This window comes from Talpa occidentalis, unplaced genomic scaffold, assembly GCF_014898055.3.
Source record: "Talpa occidentalis isolate TD23 unplaced genomic scaffold, MPIMG_talOcc4v2.1 talOcc4.5, whole genome shotgun sequence".
In the NCBI taxonomy this organism is placed as follows: domain Eukaryota; kingdom Metazoa; phylum Chordata; class Mammalia; order Eulipotyphla; family Talpidae; genus Talpa; species Talpa occidentalis.
In genome coordinates this window covers 26,441,047-26,466,353 of record NW_023604861.1, presented here as the reverse complement: position 1 = coordinate 26,466,353, position 25,307 = coordinate 26,441,047, and the positions used below count along the sequence as shown (strand labels likewise).

The window sequence follows — 25,307 nt, the reverse complement described above, 5'->3', positions numbered from 1 at the left end:
TGGACTATCACCAGAGTAAATCTGATATCTCTTTTGCTGAAAGTTTCAACTCTTAACATTTAACTATCATTGTAGTTCTGTTCCTTGCCATGCTTCCAGAATCAGAAATCTTTTTGGTATGCAGAGCCTCAGATGAACAATTTAAAATCAGAACTAGAATTCTTATTATTTGGTTCCAGAGAAAATATCTTCCTTTGACACAATGATGATTTGCTTTTGTATGGGAGGTTGATATGACAGGGAAATCATCAAGCTACACTTTGTGCATGGGAGTACTTAATTAAAAAGTCTGTTCTAATTAAAAGCATTTGGGAGTAGGGACTAAGTGAAACTATTTAAATTACAAATTCCTAATAGTTTCAAAGTTCATTGTGATTTGATGCTTACAGCTATAATTTGGTGTATAAGAAAGTATCTAGATCACTGAATAGTTTATTACAGGCATGAATTTTTAAAGCTGTTTATTGTTATTATGCAGACTTAGCTCTACAGATAATGACTTGAAGAAAAAAAATTAAATTCTTTGTAAAAATAGATTTCAGGTTTTAATATTAAAGTTGAAACCATCAAATCAGATCCATCCTTTGTACTATACAGTCTATTTGTAGTTTACTTGTATTGGGGAGGGAGAGAAATTAGGAATCTGTCACAAAATTTCCTATTTGTTTTGGTTTTTGTTCATGTTTTAAATTTACTGTTTGGATTTAAAGTATTTGCCAGTATTATTATATGAAATTACTTGTATAATATCTAATTTGTATCAACAGAAAATTTCACTTTTATTCTATATGTAAGGTAACTTGACCATTTATTTTATTTTATTTTTTAAAGATTTATTTATTTATTTATACAAGCACTGGGTGCAGTCAGAAGCGCGGGAGGGTGAGAGGATTCACCAGAGCCAGAGCGGGGAGCAGAGCAGGCAGACCGATGAAATACACTGCTGAGGGGAGTTGAGGGACCGCAGGAGAGGTCTGTGTGCCATATGGGACCCTCACCCGCAGCAGGGGATCCAACCGGCGCTGCAGAGGCTGAGGGCAGCCTCGCAGCCAAGTGCTCAACCGCTGTGCCACCAGGGGAGGCCCAACCATTTATTTTAAAAACTGATAAATTTCAATATAATAATTGCACCACCTTGTAAGGTCTTATATTAGAACACACACACACAATTTCCAATTGCTAGCTGGGTAATACTAGAAATCCAGTTCTGTAATTGTATAAAAACCAGGTGAAATCATGAACAATGGTGTGTGTTAGTGGAAGATATCATACAATATGCAAATAAATATATACATATATATTCTAGTTTTTAAATATACCCCCTAACAAACACCCACAAGACTTATGCGTCTTTTGCACAAAGGGATTAATAAATTGCACTTCCTGTTAGGAAGTAATTTTATTGAAAATGGAATCTAACTGTTCAAAACTTTTATCTGGACACCTACAATCTAACAAAGTGTGCTGCTTTTTCTCACTATTCCAGATCTGAGGAAAATATTAACACAGTAAAGGGGAAATCATATAAAAGCACTAAAAAGTTTAATATTTAGTTCAAGAATATTAGTTTAATATGAAATAAAGGAGCCCTGAGCCTCTCTCAACATAATGTCTTAATCATGTGAAGTAAGGGAAACCAAATAAGTGATGAAAACAAATGTTAATGATTCATGTGATATTTGATAAGACAAGGAAAGGAAGTCAAAATAAAAGCAAACAAACAGGAACAGATGGGAAGGATCTTTGTCAAGTCATAACCCCTCTTCTAAAACCCCCAAAGGAAGAAGTTAATTAAAGAAAATATTGTTTCTTGCTTTTTTTATAATTTTATATTTAGAGTAAGAACATTCTGCTACTACTAAAGCAAAAAAGCAGAGACACAAAGTCTACGTTTAACATGAGAAATATTTTAAGAGAGATTGATGTTTAGCAAATCCTTTTTATAAGAGGACTCTGAGTAAATATCATTTCTTCTCATGAAATGCAGACATGTGACTTTCTGAAGTTATATTCATGACTGTATTCAAATTTTAAAAAGTAAAAACTGAAAAAAATTGCGACAGATTTAAATTGTATGCAATCCAGGTTATGACTGCAGAACCTGACATCCACAGAGTTGTGTCGAAGTGAGGAAGGGTTAGACCTCAGATTCCCTTGAATGTTTAATACATAATGACCTGGTTACTATTCTAGAGAGTGAGCACAGACTATGAGTAAGAGAGCAGAATAGGGGGTGTTGTGTCTATTGATCAAACTATACTAGTATAAGCAGTAGGTAATAAATTAACAAATAGAACAGCATGACCCAACTCATTTGATATTAGAGTAGATAACACATTTTAATGCAAATATTTTTATTGTCACTAATCCAAAGAACAAAAAAAAATTATATTAAATTACTTTCCATATATTGTTTCTGCCTCTTCAATGAAGCAAGTGCATGAGGAAACATAATCTATTTCACAAAAAAATTCTGAAAAGATTTTTAGAAAAAAACAGTGAAAGTGAAATCCTACCCTTTATATCAGACTCTAGGTAAGTGCAAGAAACCAGAAAAGACCTGAGCTTTCACAATTTCACAATTCAAAGCAGGTAGAACTAGACTTTAGTTATTGTGGAACTAGAAGGGATAGTCATTGAGTAAAATGATCTATTCAAAACATTTTTTCAAAATGGAACTAAACAGACAAACCAGTTGTGGAAGCTGAACCAAAGAATATGAAGAGAAGGCATCTGAAAATCTACAGATGGTTATGATTAATCTTAGCTTGCTCCGAGTTATTTAGTCAACTGTAGCCTTGGGCAAAATATTTTTCTCAAACAACTAGATTAACTTACAGTATCTCTGTTCCTTTGCCTGAATTTCGGGTTCAATCATGATTTGGAGCCATTCTTTGGACAGTCTACTTTAATGAGTATTAATTATCTTTTATTTTGAAACTAAAAAAATCTTCCCTAATTTGAGTATCTGGGCCCTATGATTCTCTGAATTCTTATCTATTTAGGAGCTGAATGTCCTTAAACCATATCTCCATGAATACAACCAAGCAAAACTGACTTTAAAAAAATCATCATTTTTAAATATATACTATTTGTCTATGCAACAGGCAACAGTCAATTCTATATTTAATGTTAACAAGTTGTTAACTTTCTGTCAAAATGTTTGCCATGAACAGTCATCCTATACTCATGTACTCATGTACACAGGGTGTTTTGTTTTGTTTTGTTTTGTTTTGTTTTATTCCAGGTATTGTATTACCAGAACCTTAATGTTGTTACAACCTCTTGTCAGAGGATTCAAATTCTTGTTTCTTTCTTAGAGAAAATAATTGAAGTCTGGATATAATCTCCTTAAGAGCAAAAAACATCATATATAGTTATGCCTGAACATGTACCTTGAACATGCCTGAAAGTGCCAAGTATTAAGTAACAATATAAAGTAAGAACTATCAAAATAAACATCACCAAATGAAGAGAAATGGACATTAGTTGCCTTAGGTTTTTATGCCTTGAGAAGGACACAACTTTACTTGCATAATACACTGAGTTAAAACACATGATCAAAGTCTAAGGAAACATCAGCTGCATAGTGGGACACATTCCTTTAAGACTGTATTCTCTAAAAATGTCAAATATATATATATATATAAGATTTATTTATTTATGCATACAAGAGCCGGGGTACAGGCCACAGGTGCGGGGGGTGAGAGGATTCATGACAGACAGAGTGGGGAACAAAACAGGCAGAATAACTGAAATACACTGCTGAGGGGAGAAGTGGGTGAGGCAGGAGAGGTCTGCTATGTCATGTGGGTAGCTCCCTGGCTAGGATTAGTGGCTGCGGATAGCTTCATAGGTTGCGTCTTAACCCCTTGCACCACCATGAAGACCCAATTTTATATATTTTCAAAAGGCAAAGAAATGCTCAAGATTAAGGAGACTAAAGAAAAATAACTAAATATAATATATGATTCAAATTTGAATTGAGTAATGCTAAAATGTGGGGGGACTCTTAAAGACATGATTAAGTCAAATAAATAAGAATATCAATGTCAGATTAAATAAAAGTATTTTTTACTCAGCTAATAAATACATAATGTTGATGTAAAATAAACAATCTTGTTTTTAGTGTATACCCCCTGAAATACTGTGGCTATGTATAAAGAGTAAAGAACTGGGCCGCCCTGGTGATGCAGGGGTTAAAGACAGCACTGTCAAGTTGTCACCAGCCACTGCAGCATGAGTTTGATCCCTGGCCAGGGAGGAACCCACATGATGCAGCAGACCTCTCTTGTCTTGTCCACTGCTCCCCTCAGCAGTGTATTTCAGTTCAATCTGCCTGTTCTGTTCCTCACTCTATCTCTGGTGAATCCTCTTACCCCCACATCTCTGGCCTGTACACCAGTTCTTGTATGCATAACCAAATCTTTTTAAAAAAGAGCAAAGAACCATAATTCATACATTATGTTCTCAAATGCTTCAGAAAATACTGTATAGATAGGCAAAATTATAAAGCATATGGAAAAATATTAATAACATGAATCTTAGGAAGGGATATCTGAGAGTTTTAATGCTTTGAACTTTTTATGATTATTTCAGCTAATTAAAATAGTTTACATATGTGAAATAAAATTTTAATATATAAACCAAAATCATATTTATGAATAGCTAGTTGAAGATTTATACTGTTTCACTGATATATGGGAAGTTTTTCATAGTAAATGATCTCTTTTGAGAATTTCTATTCAGATGTTAGTAAAATGATGCTTAGTGATTTTCTAAATAGAATTGTCCAGAAAAAACAGGTGTAGATTCATGAAAATTACTGGACTTGAGGGTATGGACATGAGATGGATTCTGGACCATTATGTTTTAAGCATAAACTTAGTTACAAAGTTTATGAAGTCTGTTTAACTGTACCACCTATTAACTAGAACTGTATATGTTAATGAGTATTTGTTGTTATAAGGGAATTACACTTTAACTGTATTTGAAAGATTATCTTTTAGAAGTTTATACAAAACAAAAAGTAGAGCATAGACCTCTTTGAAAGTGTTGTTTTATTTTTGTAAATAAGGAAAAATTATATTGCTGGTAGGTCTGCTTTAGCAAAGTATTTGTGAGTGTGTTCTAATTAAGCATTCATTAGTAAGAAGCGAGAAACCATCAGAGTGGTTAATGTACCAGCAAGTGGGAATGGGGTACTTTGCACTTAGGTTACCTTGTCCTGATTGGAAGGTGAGACCTCCCAACTTCAGCAAAGTGAAATAAAATGGAATATTTTATTACTTTTCCCTTTCCTCTATTTATTTCTGGGAGAGTGAAGATTATAGAACAGGATCTGCAGAAAATAATAATTTGAAGACATATCTGACCTGACTGATGAATGGACAAATTATGTACTATGCTTAATTAAAATAAAGCATAGAAGGAAAGTGATGCCAATGCCTATTTTTAAAAAATAAAATAAGATACTGCAAAGAAGAAAAACAAGAATCTTTCAAATCAAGCATTTGTATCCTCTCAAATTGAGCATTTGTACATGTATGCCTGAAAGAAACTGGCTAAATCCTCTGTGAATAAATTGAGTTTTCAGAATAAATTTATGTGTTATTTCTGGGGAAAAACCAAAGGTGGCAATTAGAAGGGCAGCTCTTGTCAGAACATAGTTATTTTCTTTTAAGTTTGGATGAAAAAATCATCATCTTTTAAAAGTTGAGCATGTTTTATTTTTTTCTATTTTTATAGCATGACTAATTTGGTAATTTCAATAAGTTATATTTGTTTTAGGCAGAAATTGTGAGTGTATAAAGTAGTAAATCTCTAGCGCTTTATTTAACACACAATGCTGAACTGAAATGCTTAGCCAGTGCAAAACTTGACAAATGACAAACATACTCAATGAAAGGCCTACAATTTTTTCAATAAATAAGAGATTATTTTCAACTAAAGGACAATTTGGTAAAGACTATCATTTCTATATTCCCTCTAATGGAATTATCAGATGGTGTTTAGACAGTATATAGGTGAGAACATGTTATACAATGGCATGCTATACAAAAGCTGTTAAATCAGATAGTACTCTACACAGTAAGTGTTCAAATTAACACACGTGGTATCAGCTCAGAGATCTCCAAGCTATACTAAGGAGACAGACTAGTAAACAGGCACCAGGTTGTATTAACAGACTTATCATATCTAAAAAAGAATATGAGAATCAGTAGTGTCCAGAAATGTTGCCATGACAAAGCCATTAAACAGGAAAGACTAACAAATATCCAAACAGCTTTAAAATTACCATCCAGACAGATGTGGGCATCTGGTCTACCTTTAAGACCTGTGGAGATTGTAAAATATTTGAATTATATGATCTTTATTCAAATTTCATTTTTGCTGGATAAACTGATAGTTTTACTTTCTGATAACATTCTATCATAGGTATCATCTAAGATGGCCATGAAGGTTCCCTGTCTCTTAGTATTCACATTTTTGTTTGAGCCATATCTCCTAATAGCTTGTTTCTAATGAAGAGAATATGGCAAAAGTAATGTGTCCCATCACTTCCAAGAAGGTTACCAAAAAAAAAAAAATCCAAGCTTCATCTTGTTGGCATGTACTTTCTCTAGATCTTTTGAGTGGTGGAATCAGGTTGCCATGTACTGAACTTTCCTTTGGGGAATTTATATGGGAGTTAACTACTGATGGCCTCTGGCTAAAACCCAGCTAGGTAGCAAGGTGCTCAGCCTAATACCTTTGAGGAGCCAAGACATGCTAGCTGCCACAGTGAGTAAGCTTGGAACTGAACCCTGCCTCATTAGAAACCAGACAAGATTGCAGGCCCCGTGAATACCTTATTGCTGTCAGGAGAGGTGCAAAGCAGAGAACCCACCTAAGTTATTCCCAGATTCCTCGTTATAGAAACATGAGGTATCAAATGTTGTACACTGTGGAGTTCTGAGGTAATTTTTTGGTGCCACAATAGCTAATGTTTACTCCTTTCTTTATAAGGAAAACATGCTACCCATTGTTACAAGTAAATATTTCAGTTCTGACTTACAAAGTATTAGCATACCAGACCGTATTTCTTAATGTTCTTCAAAATCTTTGGTTCAGTAGTGGTGATTAACCAAGTTCAATTTTGGTTTAACTGTTATCACATACTACTAGAAACTACTGATTACTGTAGTGCATGTTTTCCAAGAAAAGAAACATGCTTTGCAAGTGGATCAGGATAACATCAACAAAGCAGTCATAAACAATAACAGTTTTAGGACACTAACTGTTTTCTAAAATGGAAAGCAATGAAATAAAAAAGCAAAATATGCTATTGGCAAAATATGCAATGCGAATGGATAACTGCATTTTACAAATGGTCTCTGTCTTTAGACACAAAAAATTTCAGAAAACATCGGAGTATTCTGAACTTACTTTCAATTTATGTTCACTGTAAGGTACAATTTGTCCTCAGCATATATTAAATTCAATGAAATTTCCAAATTTCTTTAATAGGATTTCAAAAAATAAACACAAAATCTCTACAAATAAACATTTAAAGTATATTATAATAAATGTGCATACATTTAGAAATGTGATAAACAGTGATAATATGTATATTTCATGCCTTCTGTGAAATTCTACCATCCGTTATGGTAAAACAGGCCACTATTTCCATTAAAATTAATAACTGTGGCTGTGGTTATTGTCAGCATTGCCTTATTTTCCCACCACTAAAAATTGTGACATGAATAAAATTAACTTATGTCACCATGTAGATTATATCCTGAATTAAGGTTAGATTTTAAAAGCATTATGGATATAAAAATCCATCTAGCTTATATCAAAATCACTTTATAATAAAAATCTTTCATTTTCTTTCCATAGAGATAATACATTACTCTTACTTCCAGCACTAAATCATAGTTGCATGAGGACAATACAAAATTGTTCCACCAAGAGCATCTATTTTATCTTAATATCCCTGATTCATTTTAATTAGTCCAACTTCAGTTGCATCTCCTTTTTTTTAGGGAAACTTATTGCCATAGCTATAAAAACATTAACTGAATTTGGATAATTAATCTTGTCTGTTTTCCATCAGGTTACTGATAACATCACCATGTCTGGATGAAGTGTTCACAACTTTATCAGTTCTGTTTTACAGGTCTGGTTCTTTACTAATTTAGTGCTGAGTGAGAAATACCTAAATGCTGCAACTCTAACTAGACACTTGTGACTCTATTACCAAGTAAATGCCTTATATATTAAAAATCATATTACTCTTAAAGCTTAAAATATGAGTTTGGACTAATATTACTATGTTCTAACACACTTTATTGTGTTAATAATAATTCAGATCACTATTACATGAGCATCCTTTATTTACCAAGTCTAAGAAAAAGTGTAAATTTTAGTTTTCCTTCACCAAAATAAGAATGTACTATGTGGTTTAAGTGACTGCAAAGAATATCTATGCATCAGAGGAAAAAGCTAACAATGAGAGTAAGTTATAGTTGCTCTTTTGTTTATGACTCTATTCAGTACCATTTGATTACTTGAAAGGACTGGGATCCAACATATTGCCATAGGAAACAATATCATGAAAAATACATGTCTCTTAATGCAAGAGTTGAATTGACAGTTTGTCATGAGTAAAATCTGCAGAATCAACAAAGATGCAAAATAAATAAGCCAAAATATGAATTATCTAATATAGCACTATGTATTTTTAGCATTCTCTATTCTAATTTTATGTATATAATGTTGCACTATAAATTTTTTGGTCCCTCTTTTATTATATTCACTTTAAGGGACAAAAATCAATGCTGAGTAATCCATCTTTTCTAACTGCTGCTGCAAAAAAAGCTACATTATATTTACTCTATTAAAAAATGCATCAGGACATTCATTACAGTAAGGATGTTGAAAAACGATACCTATGCATTAACTCGTAGTCATTTGAACATACTTTGCTTCTCACCATTGCATTTGCTACTCTTGCTGTTATAATCTTCTTTGGTTGAGGGTAAGTGGCTTGACACTCTAGCCTTTTCAAAATAATAACAATATCAAGATTATGCAAAGAAAGTCTATATTTCAATATAAAACTTTATTTAATGGTGTCGAAAGTTGTGTCTCTTATTTGAACCTCCCCGTTCAAATCACCTCACTTTCAAACTCCAGTTCCATATCCGCCACAGTGCTTACTTACTCTACAACTCTACCTAAATGCTTCTTATCATAGGAAGCCAAGAGTCACAAGACAAACCTATCATCATTTAAACTAGTTTGGATCGCTGTCCCAGATTACTCTATTTTGAATTACCAACCTCTGCTTTCATTCTTTAAGTCCTGCAATTTAGTTTCCCACCTTGAATTTTAAATACAATTTCCCACTATTTCTAGCAAAATTCCAGAACTATAGTACCCATTACCACATTTCCAAATGTATATTCTTCATTGTCACTCTATAGAAATAATTTTGATACAATGTTTAAATTGAATTTAGGACAAAACAAGAAGAAATGAGTTTGTTTTTATAACAAATAGTATTTAGAACTCTGTCCAGCATCATACACAGAAGTCATAATACTGATTTCTATTTGCAAAAATCATAAATGCTACAGCAATTTTTCATAGTCAAATTATAAAAACACCTTAAGTGCCTGAGGAGAGATGAGAGAATAAGGAAGATATAGTATATATACACAATGGAATAGGATTCAACTATTAAAAAAAAGTGAAATCTTCCCATTTGTAAACAACATAGAGAGGGTTATGCTAAGAGAAATAAATCAGAAGGAAAAAGGCAAATACAGGATGATTTCACTCTTACATGGATTTTAAGAAGTAAAGCAAAGAACAGACAAAAACTAACAAATCTTTGAAATCTGATGGCAGACCTTACACGAGCGAATGGGGAAGGCCGTGTAAAATGGGAACAAGGAAAGCTAGGGGGACTAAATGGATTATGGTGGAAGATTTCTGATGTTTTGGTTATAGGCATTATGTGATAACATACATTTGCAGAGGTGTTAACTTATCTCCCTAAAACTTATATAGTATTGTAAAGCAATGGTAGCTCAGTAAGCAACATATGAAGATACTTGCCATTCTTATAGTGTTACATCTACTCTTTTATTATTAGTGGATTTCTTTTTTCTCTAGTCTCAACTGTTTAAACGAGAATGAAGCCCAGTTTATGAAATTTCATGTGCCTTCATTGGAGAAATTTATAAAAGCCAGTAAAAAAGACTATGAAAATTTAACCCAGTGCAGACTTAAACTATATTAGCCAATATAAGCTGTTACGAAAAAATAAAGACATTGAGATTATTAATAAAAGCAAATACCATTTTGCCATAATACATAATTACCAAATAAAGTAATCACTTCTTAATCTGTTAAAATGTGAATTTCAAAAGTAAATGTAAAAACCATAGTATGGAATCAAATTTAAACACAGTATACTTGATGATGTATGGGAATAATTTATGGTCTAAAATCTCCCCATCCAGTACTCTTTCTCCCAGGGAGAAATAAATAAAGAATGAGAGTCAGATCCAATAATTTGTAGTCATCATTCATCGTTTTATAGGTATAATTAGTAAGCTTAAGTGAAAGTATGTTTGGAGATTTACTGTCTCTGGAGTATGATTATACATGAATTAGAAGACTCCATATTTACTCTGCACTATATGGCAATCCAAACCATATAAAGAGAAATTTGCCAAAATAAAAAATAAATAAATAAAAATTCTTAACACCTTTATCTGAAATGAATAAAAAATAACCAGTTTATCTCTTATTTAGTTTGGAAACCATGAATAATCATTCAGAATGTGGTTACAAATAATCTCCTTAACCAATATTATTAAAATTGACATAAAATTTAAAATTTATACTCTGGATGAATTATTTAAAATGAATGCTTTGAAAATCTGATGAACATAATTTTCAGCTTGCAACTTGCAACTGAAAGAAAAAGAATGTGTCGTATATGGAAAAACATTCATTGGCGTTAAGTCAATTATTTTACATTCAAATAATATTTAAATGTTATCACTAATTGACACTAATGCAACTACTATCACATTAAATTTGAGCATAATTATAAAAATAGCAAATTCTTTTTAGCACTTAGCCTCTACTAGACACCACTCGCCATTTGTAGTACATCTATTAAATCACTTTATCCTAATTATAACATTGTGTGTTGGGTTTTATGACTATATTTGTGTTGTAATAGTTAGGAATCTCCAAATGAAAAGTTTAATTTACACAATGTTATACAGATTCTATTTTTTTTAAAGATTTATTGACTTATGCATACAAGAACTGGGGTGCAGGTCAGAGGTGCGGGGGATGAGAGGATTCACCGGAGAGTGGGGAACAGAACAGCAGATTGAAATACACTGCTGAGGGGAGCAGCAGGCAATACAGGAGAGGTCTGCTGTGCCATGTGGGTAGCTACCTGGACGGCTGGGGTTCAGACTCATGTTGCAGATGCTGCAGATAGCTTCATGGTGCTGTGCTTAACCCTTTGCGCCACCAGGGAAGCTCTGTTACATAGATTTTAAATCACAGTGTGGAAATTTGAACCTAAGCAGTCTGAGTAAAGAATTCACAAATCCCAATGGACTATGGACCTATTGGTTATGTATGTATGTGCATGGGAGTGTGTGCGTCTCTACTCACAAAAAACTGGATGTCTCTGTTATTTAGACAGTATGAAAATATCTGTATAAAATTCAGCATAAAATTAAAAAATATAATTCTTAGTTATTAAAGCAGTTACTAGACTCACAACTTTAATGAATGGTAGTGTTGACATTAGACCATGGCATTCACTCTGACACTCTTCTCCTAGAACTAAATGGTCTTCATGCTATTTTAATCCTTTAGAAATCAGTTCTTTAAATATATTATCAATGTGAATGCTAAAAAGATGTCTTTATTGCCACTTATTTTGTCACTGACTAATAATCTTAGTAAGCTAATGGTTTTCTTTTTCTCTTTTATATTAGAGAAAACCTCATGAGAAACTGCAAATTCTGAGTGTGGCTATAGGGCAGGAAATAATACTTGCATAATGGAAATGAGCTTTTACTTCCTAAAGATGAATTTTATAGGAAACCGAAGTCAATGTGATTGACTTTATAAGATATTAAGCTTTACATGAAAAGAACTATATATTTGCTCTTTGAAACCTAATTCTTATAAATGTATGCCACCCTCATTATCTAGATTAACATTTAGCCACTCATAGCCATTTCATAAATGATCATGAGATAAAAAGTTTGATGTCATATAGGAGCAACCTAGAGCCTGAATTCAAGGTTTGATTTTAAGCAATTTGCTGTATGTCCACCTTAGTGTCTTCAAATATAAAATGGGGATGCTGTGAAGATCAATAAAAATAACATGTGAAAAATCTATGCATATTTAAATTGCTTTAGAAATGTCAGCTAAAGTTCTTGTAATGTCCTGAGTCACTGCTGCATCAGCCAATAAGGACCATTAACAGATCACCAATTTCCCTTCCCCTATGTATTTTAACTTCCAGGCTCTCTACTCACATTTATCCTCAGTTCTCTTGAAGATATATTACTTGGCACTTGATGAAATTTTGCATTTCATCCCTTCCAAGGCACGTTCTTGGTTTTCACTATGATCTCTTAGTTTGTGAGAGGAGAAACCCCTGCTGCAATTCTCCAGCAGGCACATTTAGAATAAAGTTGGAACGGTAAAACTTCTGCCAGAAAATATTGTAAGTCAATCTAGCAGTTGTTAATAATAGCAAATGGATTTTAATGGACTAATTTCTTTAAACCAGTTAAAATATTTTCAACCAACGAACCATTTCCCAAACAATTAAACATACTGATTTTTCTCATATGTACCCTCTAGTTGCCCACTATTTCAGTCATAAAAATAGCATTACCACTGAGAGAAATGATCAGGGTTTTGTATATCCTACATTTAAAACTAAATAGCTACATTCATTTATACATTTACCAAATGCTTTGCCACCTTTGAGAAAGTGAAATTAGACTTTCTTTTTTTTAGTGTTGCTGTTGTTAAAATGATACTGAATGCAAATAATGAGATTGTTTTTCAGCTGTTTAAGTCTAAAGAGATTTTTTGAATACTTCAATTATAAAAACATTTAAAACATACAAACTTGTGCAATTTTTATTTTAATGAAGATGAGAAGTTCATTAAAGAAGATAAATATTTCATTAGATGTTAAATAAAACAAAGAGATTTTTTGGCTTCTCTCAGCACAAAATTCCTTTGAAAGATTAATTAATACATGCAAATTATGCAAATTAGACCCATGCAAATATTTTATGAAGACAATTAAGGGAACCATTAATTACTGCTTTTTTTGCTTCACTGAGATTCATTCATTTAATTTTAATTTCACTTTAACTGTTTTGATGTATAATCTTGCAGCTAAGAACTTTATCTTTCCTGGCGGGTCACTTAAACTTATAAATTTCATCAAGTGAGCGCACAGAAATCTGTAAAGATATTCTCTAGACTATGTTTAGTATCAAGAGAAATTTCTGACACAATGCACTCCCAGAAACAGGGAAACTGGAAGGGAATGTGAGCTCATTCTTGGACAAGGTTCAACTGCTGGAAAAGCAATTAATTTGCTTTGGCTGTGCTAATATAAGGGAATTAGAAAGTGTGACACAAGACAAATAGAAATAATTAGTTCTCCAAAATGATGTTCTCATTAATATGGTTCGAACAGTAGAAATAAAAGACATTATTGTGGCATGTCTGCATTCTGTCCCTATCCATGGGAGGTGGAATGACACAACATATGCATTTTTACATTTTTAGTCTAAATGATGATGTTTTATTTTTTTTCTAAAGGAGAATTTAAGCAAAGTGTTATAGATCTAGAATACCTAAGTATATATATATTTATCAAAATTGATGATAAACTGTCCAATATACCAATATTTTATTTTGTTAGATCCTATTATTTAATGGATAGACTTTACAAATGGATGCCCCTTTTCTGAAATATAAATATTTTTCAAAGTACTTTCATTACTCTTGAAAGATAGATACCATTTCTCAAAAAACTTTAAAAAACTGTATCTATACTCCATCTTAAAGAAGTGACTGAGTACATATTAAAAGTTCTCTTAGATGGCCAAAGTACTTAAGCTGTCTGTGAGTAGACTCAAAAAAAGGAAGCAGGCTTTGTGCCTATGAACAACTTTATCTATATTACTAAATAGGAATTTTTAGCTTTTCAAAAATTATAGTCATTTTCTACAGTTATGATCTCAGTGAGCAAGTTAATTTGATATTATGGCAATCAAATTTTTCCCTTGGTGATGTAGATAAAAAAGACTCAAAGAAAAAATATATTTTAAATAATTTTTTCTTAAATCTTAAGATGACAATAAACTGTCTGATAATAAATGTATGTATTGACTATAATAAGACAAACTTCAAATTGCCTATTCTTAATAATAAAAATGCATATATATATACATGTGTGTATTATATGTAATATATATATATTATTAAAATGACAAAGACTTATTTTTCAATACATTCTCTAACACTTCTCTTAGTCTACAGCCAGTCACTGTTATTGTGATAACATGAAAAGTTGAAAGTGGACATATATTACTCTAGATATGTGTTTAGTTTTTTAAACGTTTCCTAAAAACAGAACTTAAATTTATTTTTTCTTTCTTATAAAGGTAATCTCATTTCATTCATCTTGACATTTCTAAATTTATTTTGCACACTTACACTCTACACACATTTGTACGTTACACCTTATATTAGAAATTAGAATCAACTGTGAATTTCATCGATGTATTATATTTAACCACTCTTCTATATCACTAATTATGATGTTACACTAAAATGGATCTAGCATTGGTCTGCAGGGTCATTTGATAATACCTTTCCCAGTTTCCATTTATCACTTGGACTCTAGTCTTCAGACAATATTCAAGCCAAGTCACAACCATGTCCATGAATAAGCCAATTTAATTCCATTTTTCAATTTTATCTAAGCCAACAACATTTTATCATATTTTCCATTAATGACTGCTGTGTTTCAAAGCTTAATAGCAATTTACTTGTACCATGTCCATATTTCACTCTAAATCTTCAATTCCAATTCTTTCTTATATTGCCTAGGTTCCCCTAAACTACTTCTCACTTATTATCTTACATTTACAAGCATAATGATCTCAAATACATTTCAAATTAATATTAATTGTTTCCCCACACTTTACCTACTATTGGGTGATGGAGTAAGAAGTGAAACCACTTCAGGAAACTTCATGATATGTCACAACTCGAGACAGACATGTATGAATGATAATGTTTTTTTTTTTTATAAGAACCACATCTTACATGGAGCATAGTTTTATTTGATCTTATAATATTTTGCTACTATTTTGAGCAATATTATATTTAACTGCCCTCTGTGTCTAATTCCATGTGTAACTAGTTTAAATTGTGTTAGTAGCCATTTCCAACAAAAAGCTAAGACAGGACTTTATATGGGAATTTAAGTATATAAAATACAAGATTTATTTTGTTATATGTTTCTTAAAAGAATAGAATGTAGAAACTGAGTTAAAAGAACATATTTAAAAGTTTTATAAATACACAATCTCATGAGTATCTCTGATATTTTCTTTTTTAATAATAACTCTGATTGTCTAGTTAAATGAGTAGTTAACAATGACCTGTGATAACTATTGAACAATAGGCTGTTTATTGGTTACTGCCTGAAATCAATATCATCTTTTGTTCAACTTAATCAATGGTGTCTTAAATTGATTAGCTGTATTGAAATACTGCCAAACACTAGGAACCAGTGCCAAGAAACTAGAAATAAATTATTGGTTTTTTTATAGTTAAATAATTCAAATATTTATCTTTTAAGACCAAGAAAATTTGTTTGAGGCAATTTATATGGTGATTGCACATTTAAAAGTGACTAGACAATAGTCAAAATGCAGGCAGCTTAGAAACCAGTTTTAAGTAGCCTCTCCTTTTTTTGTCCTTAATGGAAGCTTCCTCTTATCCACTTTTTGCTCAACAAAGACATTTTTAAATATGGAAAATTAGGTTCAGGTAACACAAAAATTGCCAACTTATGTAAATGTTTTACTATGGAAATAAACATTATATTATAAAGATCAATTTTTTCCTCAAAAGAGTAAATAATGTATTGGAGTAATAATAGCTTCAGTGTTTACCAGTTGCTAGGTGCTGTAGTGAATATGTTAACTCCTATTAATAAAATTTAATATTAGCAGCTAAAACTTAACTGCGTGCACATTATTGCTTAGTATGTGCTAAGTGCTTACATGGATTATTTTATTTAATCCTAACAACAACCCTTTGAGGTAAAACAACTACTAAAGGAAAAAAATAGTGAAACAGAGATTTGAATCTAAATCTGATTTCTAACAACAGTTCATAATTGCTAGGTTTTATAGAGGCATCTAAACAAGCTCCACTCCTGCATTAAACTTAAGGCTATTTTGTAAAGTTTTAGAAATGGAAATATGTGCAATAATAATATGAAATAAAATTCAAACAGTACTCTCATAAAGAGCTTATGAAAGTGATAAGTTTAAGTAAGGTTCAATTTAGAACCTTTGCAGTATAACCATTTTGCAATATCATTTAGCAACTGTTTAAAAAAAAAATTGCAAAAGAAAGGAAAAGGCTCTCCAAATTGTATTTTGTTAAACCAAAACTGAAATCTTATCTGAAGTCTTTTATCGAATATGTTTATTTTCCTAATTTCTTTTATTGTCATTTTATTTTTCTCACTTACATTGAAGTTTCTGAAATGTATTAACATTATAATATGGGCATAATGAATGATTAAAAATAAAGCTGAAATTGACACATTTTTTCCCAATTGTACATTATTTCCTACTAGTAGTTATTACTACTATTGCTAGCAGTAATAGTAATAATCAGCAGACTGTTTTGAATTTTTTAAATCATTAACAAGTGTAACTATACAATATGACTGATGAGGCTGCAAAGAGATAACCTAGAAAAGTGAAATGTAAATCTAGACAGCAAGGCATGAAGGAGACAAACAGGACTCTGGGTCTTACCATCTGTTTTCAAAAGTGAGCAATCCCACTGACTTGTAGTTCAAATGTGGAAATGCTAATTAGCCTCTCTGAACTTCAGTTATCTTAGCTTTAAGTTAAATCATACAGGGAAAGTTCAATAAATATTAGCTTCCAATCCACCTTTCCATTTTAACAAACAAAAAGCTCCATTTACTATATAATATCCTTAAGTCTAGAAAGAAAATGTATTTCTAAGACATTCACTATAGCTAAAATATTTGACTCAAAAATCTTTTTTTTTTTTTTTTAGTAGGCATTGCTTTTTATTTTGGTCGCTGTTACATACAAAGGTATTCTAAAGACATCAAGAAGAAAGCATCCCCTGTGAGCTGTGAGCTTTTCACCCAATGCCTTATATTTTATGTCAAGATAAAAATTAACAGGCATGTGAGTGAGCAATGAGAGCATTTTATTCCTTTTCCTTATATCAACTTCTATGTTTCTTTTTTTAATATTTTATTTTATTTTATATAATTCTTACATCATTTTTCAGTTTTGCACAGTGTATGCATTTTCATTTTGGTTATATTCCCCATACAATTCCCACCCTCCTCATTTTTGCCCTGATCCCTCCTCTTCTCCCCCCGCCCACCCCAGTTAGTGTGTCTCTGGTTTATAGTTGCTTGTGACTCAACAATCTTGACAAAAGGTACACATTCTACTCATAAGAATGATCTACATTATGATATGTTGGGGCCATACATTACTAAACAAATAATAATGATAATTAGATATATTTTAAAGAACAAAAAGGGTATATTTTAGATTAATTCTAATCTAAAATTGGAAAGAAATAAAGGATGTAAAAGCAACCGGACTAAGTGAAAATTCCCAGCTGATCAAATCAAGTTGGAACTTCCAACAGGTCATGTATTCTCACTGTGTCTTCGCTTCCTCTTTACAAAATGAAGAAATGAAATTTATTTTAAAAGTTCTTTCCCACTGCTAATTCAGTAACATCATAAGAGTGTGTTTGGCATATCATCAGTGGTCAGTAAATATCTGTGGAAATATGAATAATTTTCAAATTTATCATGAGTCTTCAAATATCTCAGAATCAGAAAGAAGATATTTTCAACTGGAAAAAAAGATTGTTAAAGTATAGGCAAGTCTTTTATGTCTTTTTATTGGAAGAATATTTGGTTTTCTATGATCTGAGATCAGTCAAAAAGAATAAAAGGCCAAAGAGTTTTGATTATGGCTATTGGATGTAAATAAAAGAAATAGACTTCTAAGTGAAGCCAAGATTTTGGAAGCACATCTTGAAGATAGTCTAAGATGTTGGAAGAACTGTGGTCCACATTCCCATTGATTTGAACAATTACTTTTGGTTTAAGAGGATAGGTTTTTTCCTTAGAAAGAAAAAAAGCAAAAGTTACTGTTTTGAAAGTGAACTATTAGGATTTTGGAAATTTTATGAAAGACATACATATAACAGCACTAATCAACATTACTTCCACATGAGAGTTTATGCCTATAATTGACTAATTAAACAATATACAGAGAAGATTCAATAATTTGAAATTTTAAGAAGCAGATCAGAGAAAATCATGAGGTTGATAAACCAAAAGTGAGGTGCTAAATCAAAGAGAAAGGAAATTTTTAAGATACATGACTATGGTATGTTAAATGACAAATATATATAAAATGAAAAATTTAGTTCCTGTGAATATTCACAAACTCTAAATCTTAGGTCAAAATGCAAAAAGAATGTAACATAAAAATGCACAAAGTAGAAAAACACAGTTAATTAAACTATTTGATATGAACATTAAACTGCCAGAATTTATAACTCTCACTTTTCCAGGCAGAATCATATTATCCTTTACTTCCTCTCTTAAGACTCTCCAACAAAATTCTGAGAAACATCAGAACAAAAACGGTTCTCTTCATCTAAAACAAACATAGGTGATAATTCATCAATGGGTTGTTATGTGCATTCAGGGAATACGCAGCAGGCAGCATGCTGCCAATGCAGCACAAACATTTGACACATTCATATGCATGTGTCAAACATGCAAGAACTAAAGATACTAAAAAAAAAAAAGAAAAAAAAAAAAGTATGGTTGATGCTGTATATGGCTCCCATCCAGGGAGAGGAAGACACTGAGCAAGGAACTACAAATGCACAACATATTATTTTGGAGAACAGAAATTTGTGGTAAGGAAGTAAAGGAGGAAGTAAACCTAGGATGCAGACAGGTGCTTCAAGGACACAGGTATAGGGTCTGGAAAGCATTCCTGGAAGCATAAATTCTAAGATGAAATATCAAACAACTATAAGTAAGGCAGGGAAAAAGACAAACAGATCCTGAGAGATGGAGAAAGGTGTGATATTTTCAGGAAATTAAAAAAATATATCCACTATAACAAGAGATCAGAGAGTGAGAGGGGAGATGTATTTGTGCAGGAAGGGTCAGGGAAGAAAATGCCAATCTCCATTCTTCCCTCATTATATATTAAGGGGCAAATTTTATTGGATGGATGATGGCACCATAGGGAAAGAATATAGGAGAAGGAAGATTTGCAGAGAAGGAAGGAAGATCCTTTTGAATTTGTGCAATGGACTTTGAGTTCCTGTGAGATATTAAACAAAAGTTGGGTAGTATCTGGGGGCACTCTTAAGAGATATCTGCCTGTGGGCCTCCTTGATGATGCAAGGGATTAAGTCTCAGCACTATGAAGCTACCCGCAGCCACTGCAGCATGAGTTCCATTCCAGGCCAGGGAGTTGACCCACATGGCACAGCAGACCTCTCCTGTCTCATCCGCAGCTCCCCTCAGTAGTGTATTTCAGTCATTCTACCTGTTCTGCTCCCCACTCTGTCACTGGTGAATCCTCTCACTCCCCAAAATTCTGGCCTGTATCCCAGTTCTTGTATGCATTAATAAATAAATCTTAAAAAAAAGAGATGTCTGCCTGAAATGGATATAATTTTGTTAATTGTTAAAGCATATTAAATAGACCACCTAGGTGCATGTCTTTGCCCTGGACAGAGAATAAAGAAACTAGAATTTAGCTGAAGAAATCCACAATAATGTTATCTATTTGGCTGTATAAGTGTGTGGAAGTACACTTACATGTGTGCAGAATGGGTTTTGAAGGATATTTATTGACTAGACAAAATAGATGTTCAGTCAAAACTCATGAATTTTGAGTTAGTTGTCATAAATGTTAGCAATGAAAAATCACAAAGAATTTTCAATATTAATTTGCTATCCAGGAATAGTTTCTAAACTGCTTTCTCATTTCTTCCTCCCCTTCTCTGTAGTTTTACAGAAATGGTACAACAAAATGATATGAAACAATGTTTAATCTAACATGAGGTGCTTATTAGGATGTAATTACTTGGCACTTGAGAATTATTTAAGTGCCCAAATGCTAAGTGACTAGCTCTTGGGCCAACCATGATATTTGTTTGTTTGTTTGTTTGTTTGTTTATTTATGCATACAAGAGCTGGGGTGTAGAATAGAGGTGTGTGGGGGGCTGTGTGAGAGGATTCACCAGAGACAGAGCAGGGAACAGAACAGGCAGACTGACTGAAATACACTGCTGAGGGGAGCAGCAGTGGAGACAGGAGAGGTCTGCTGTGCCATGTGGGTAGCTCCATGGCCGGGGATCAAACTTGTGCTGTAGTGGCTGCTCGTAGAGTCATAGTGCTGAGACTTAACCCCTAGCACCACCAGGGAGGCCCCATGATATTTATTTATTGCCCAAACACTAAATATAAGTACATGGTGAGCATAAAGAAATATGAATGTCCTTTGTCTTTCTATTAAATTTTGTTTATTTTGGAATAGAGAATAATTTCAGCTAAGGCTGGTTTAGGAGTAAGGGGAAGTACAGATTATCACACCTGGGCTGGGGGACACCAAGACTGACAGTAAAAAGTCGACTGATCATTCTTGAGTTGTGAAGCAGCAGACATTCATGATTCCTCAAATGCTTGCTGCAAACCATCCCCTAAATGAGTGTTGATTCTTTCTTCTTTTCCTTCACCATTCTTGTGCTTAGACTCAGTATTTATCTAGTCTTTTTCTTTGTAAATTTTGTTATGTTTATTAGCTTCCAAATGTATTAATGGACTTGAAGATTTTAAAAACAGAAGCTCAAAAGGACTAACTGAGCTTATTTAGTGAGGTAAAGTAGCAAAATATGATGTGCTTTTGAAATCTTGAGTTGTTCAACTGCTCATGAAACAAACACCTTTTTAGCAACTAGCCCAGAAACACGGATTCATCTACAATGACTTTTAAAGTTACATTTGTGAAAAAAAGCATGTTATCTAATCAAAATCATGAATATTAGTTAAGTGTTTTATTCAAAATTGTCTATTTTGAACAATATAAAACCAAAGAAAGTATGCAAGAAGTAAGTTATTAACTGATTATTCACATTAGACTTGAGGAACATCTTTTTAATTGACAGAATGAATGAATAATGAATTAATTAAATCGATGCATAAATAATCCCATTATAATTTATATGTGACTTTAAACACCTATGTATAATTGTTATTCAAGTGTTTTGTTTCCTTAATTATAAAATTATTTTAATGACTTTTCTATGGTGTCCCAGGAATAGCATTCTGGATAGCAAACATCAGGCAATTTTATAGTTAAATTTTTTTCTCAGAATAAGCAAATCACAATATAAATTGAGAGATAGCAATATTTCAAATAAGGCTTTATCCATAATGAAGTGTATATTTGAAGATATATGAATTTTAAAAATTTAAATAGAAACAACTATAGCTTTATTGATTACTAAAATATTATTGATAGCAGAGTTATAAAATATATGTCAATTATGCAAAAAATGTTTGATCATTGCCTGATCAATTCTTCATATTAATGGCATCTCCTGTTTATATACAGGTACATATTCTCAATAATTTTTCTTAAATTGAATTCTGATCACCTTGCTTGTTATTCTGTGGATCACAGATAATTTATATATCACATCTACCTAGAGACTCATGTGCTTCCTTAGACCAGTTTGGACATCAGCAAAGTTAGTACATACACACACAAATCAGGCCTGAGCCTTACACTGAATTTATTGAGGTTATTGTCCCTGATAAAGTCATTCTGGCTTTGTTGTAAGTTATTTACTGTTACCACATTCAATTTTTTTTTAGAAAGACATATAGCACAAACCTTATGATTTTAATAATATACACGCACATAACTTTTGCTAAAATCTATAATGCTTTAAACACAAAGTTTTTTCTATACCTACAATTGTATTATATTTGTATGTCCATGGAAATGTCATATAATAACATGTGATTCAAACCTTCAGATTTAAAAAATAATTATCTTGGTCTCAGGTAAAATAAATATAGGGCAAAAATATATAATATTCTTTCTCAAGGATTGTTTCCTCATCTTTTTGATTTCTTTTAATTTATTGCAATTACATGATAATTTACAAAATTGTATTTCCTTTACACTAAACTAAGAATGACACTTTTGGAGCTGATTAAGTAACACAATTAATGTCAAACAATATACCAAAAATGATTAAGCTTAGAATGCAAAATAAAAGCAATTGGGAAGATTATAGAAGTTAATCATTTTAGGCTTTCCTTTGAAGAATAATCTTCATTTGAAATAGACAATAAATGTTTTTACTGTTTAGCATTCATGTTGGTCGATTGAGTTTGTAGTCTAGAATAGACTTAGAATGCATGCTACCTTCAGATTTCATTCTTTCTAGTAGTGTGGTCTGGACAGTAAACATGTGGAACTCTTCTACATGTTTAATACAACTCCTTTTAGTATTCTAGGTTTGATTTTGCTCAGTAGATTTGTCTTATTAAAATGTATATAACAACATAATGAAACATTTGAAAAATCCCCATAGAACTAAACAATTTTATTTCTTGTTCACAACCAACTAGTCTATTTTGCACCTATCTTGCTTGCAGTGACTGTCACAAAATGAGAAGAGGAAATTTTTTAATGTTATGAAGCACCTATTTGACTAATTGCTATGAATAGCACAGAGAATAGAACTTTTCAGTCCTTCCTGCATTAGATTGGGCTTTAAGCATTCAATAAAACACATTGACTATGCCCAAAATTAAATCATACATTGTTTAAAATTAATTATTCGTTTTTAATTGCATTGTATAAACAGAAATGACCTGTTAATTTAAAGAAAATCTATCAGCGCAAAACGAATTCACTCATATAAACAAGCAAGATGAACTTGACCTTGTTTGAACTTGTTTTGATGTGGCCCAGATGGCAGGCTACATGCTTGAATAACAGGCTAAAGCTGAGGAAAAACTCATATAGCAAGATCTAGATTTATAGCCTTTTGCAAATTCCTACCTTGTATTGTCCTTTCAGCATCTGTTCTGCTGCCACTGCGGTCAGCTTCTATCTCTGGGGTCAGAGAGTCTAAAAACACAGAAAGGTAAGAGTGACACATATTTCATTTGATTCCTATTGTCCTTTGAAAAAGAGCAACCTGTTACTTTAGTGCTGAATTAAAATTACATAAATCTTTGTCAACTTGCAAAGGTTGAACAAAGACCATAACCAAAAGAATTGTCAAAAGATTTGAATGATACATAAGTAACAAAAACTTGATTATAAAAATAGCTCCGGGTAGCAAAGTTTTGAGATTAGTATTTTGTTACATTTTATTAGAGACAGGTTTGGTTAAACAGAGAAGCTATGTCAGGTCCCAGATACTAGTGTTAAGTAACAAAAAGGTGTTAGTGCCTATGAAATAAAGCTTTCTCCCAACACCAGCGACTATTCTACCTACCATGCTTTCAGCTACAAGCAATTTAAGGAATCACAAGACACAGAAACATACAAAGCCACAAACACATGTCTTTTGAGTACTAAAAATGAAAAGTAGTTACTCATGCATAAAGATGCACCGTCTTACCATTTAAGACCCTTAGACTATCTGTTGAAGCTGCCTGTTTTAGTGTTTGTTCTGCTTGCTCACGCCGTTTCGTCTCAAATTCAAGGGCTTCCTGCAATTTTCTCTTTGCCTTCTTCTCTTTCTTTAGCCTCTTTTGAACTATGGCTAGAAAAAAGTATATGCATATTAAAAGTTTTTTCATAATGTCCAAACTTACAAATGGTCTATATTTTGTTTATAATTTTTTTTTCCTGCTTGATAGAGTCTACCTTTACAGAAGAAGTTCATAAAACCTCACATTTTTAAATTCCAGCAAAATGTTCAAGAAAGCCAATTTCTATTTAGGTTGAATAAAAATGCCTTTAATTGTCATATGTAAAGATAGATTTAACAAGAAACTAATTTTAGTAAATATGAATATTCCCAGAAAATTGAGACCTAATTAAATAAATTTATGGCTTAATCTCTGCCATCAAGTGAGAATAGTTCAAAGTAGTTTGAATAGTGTAAACCTTTATAAGCACACTTCCTATCTCTTTATATGGCCTCAATTTTGAGTAGCTAATGGAACATTTGTTCCCATAAGTGCTTTGCACAAAACAGTTTTTCTCTGGTTAGGTTATTCATATTTATTTCTTAAGTTTGGAAAATGCAAAAATGTTTATTATTTATGAGGAGAAAAAAATAACAAATATAAGCAGAAAATATTTTGATGAAGCTACTATAATTTGCTCAAAGATACTAATTTCTTCATAGAAAGTTTATATGACCTACAATATTATGAAACATTATATATTCACTTTGCAAGAATGTAGTGGTTTATAAAACTTCACTGCTAACAGTAATGTGGTACTACTAGCAAAAATATGACTTTATTAAAATAGATTATGATACAAAAAACTCAATATACTTTTCCTACTTAATTTCTACTATTCAATTTAAATCTTTGTACATAAACAACAAATAATAACGCTAACAAATTTGCTCCATAAAGTGTATGTTAATTGAACTTAGTATGTATTTTCAGAATGATAACTATTTTATCTTTCACAATATATACATATTAAGCAGTCAGCATATGTGAAGCATACATGTAATTCTCTTTGAAATATTTTTCAATATTTGATAAACATTGTGGATTAGAAGATGACAGTACTAGTATAAGGAAATCCTTTTGGTTGTTAGTCATAAGGAGTAATCATTCCAAGTTTACATTTGGTATTTTATTACAGATTAAGACACTATGTACTCAAAGCATACAA

The 25,307-nt window shown here is 32.0% G+C and overlaps 1 protein-coding gene across 1 annotated transcript in view; it reads right to left on the bottom strand.

The window, feature by feature from the left end:
* Positions 1-25,307, bottom strand: part of DACH1 (dachshund family transcription factor 1) — a 411,464-nt gene that overhangs the window by 3,661 nt on the left and 382,496 nt on the right. The window contains 2 exon segments of the mRNA XM_054701972.1: positions 23,499-23,567; positions 24,067-24,210. Of these exon segments, the coding sequence (XP_054557947.1) occupies positions 23,499-23,567; positions 24,067-24,210 (213 nt within the window).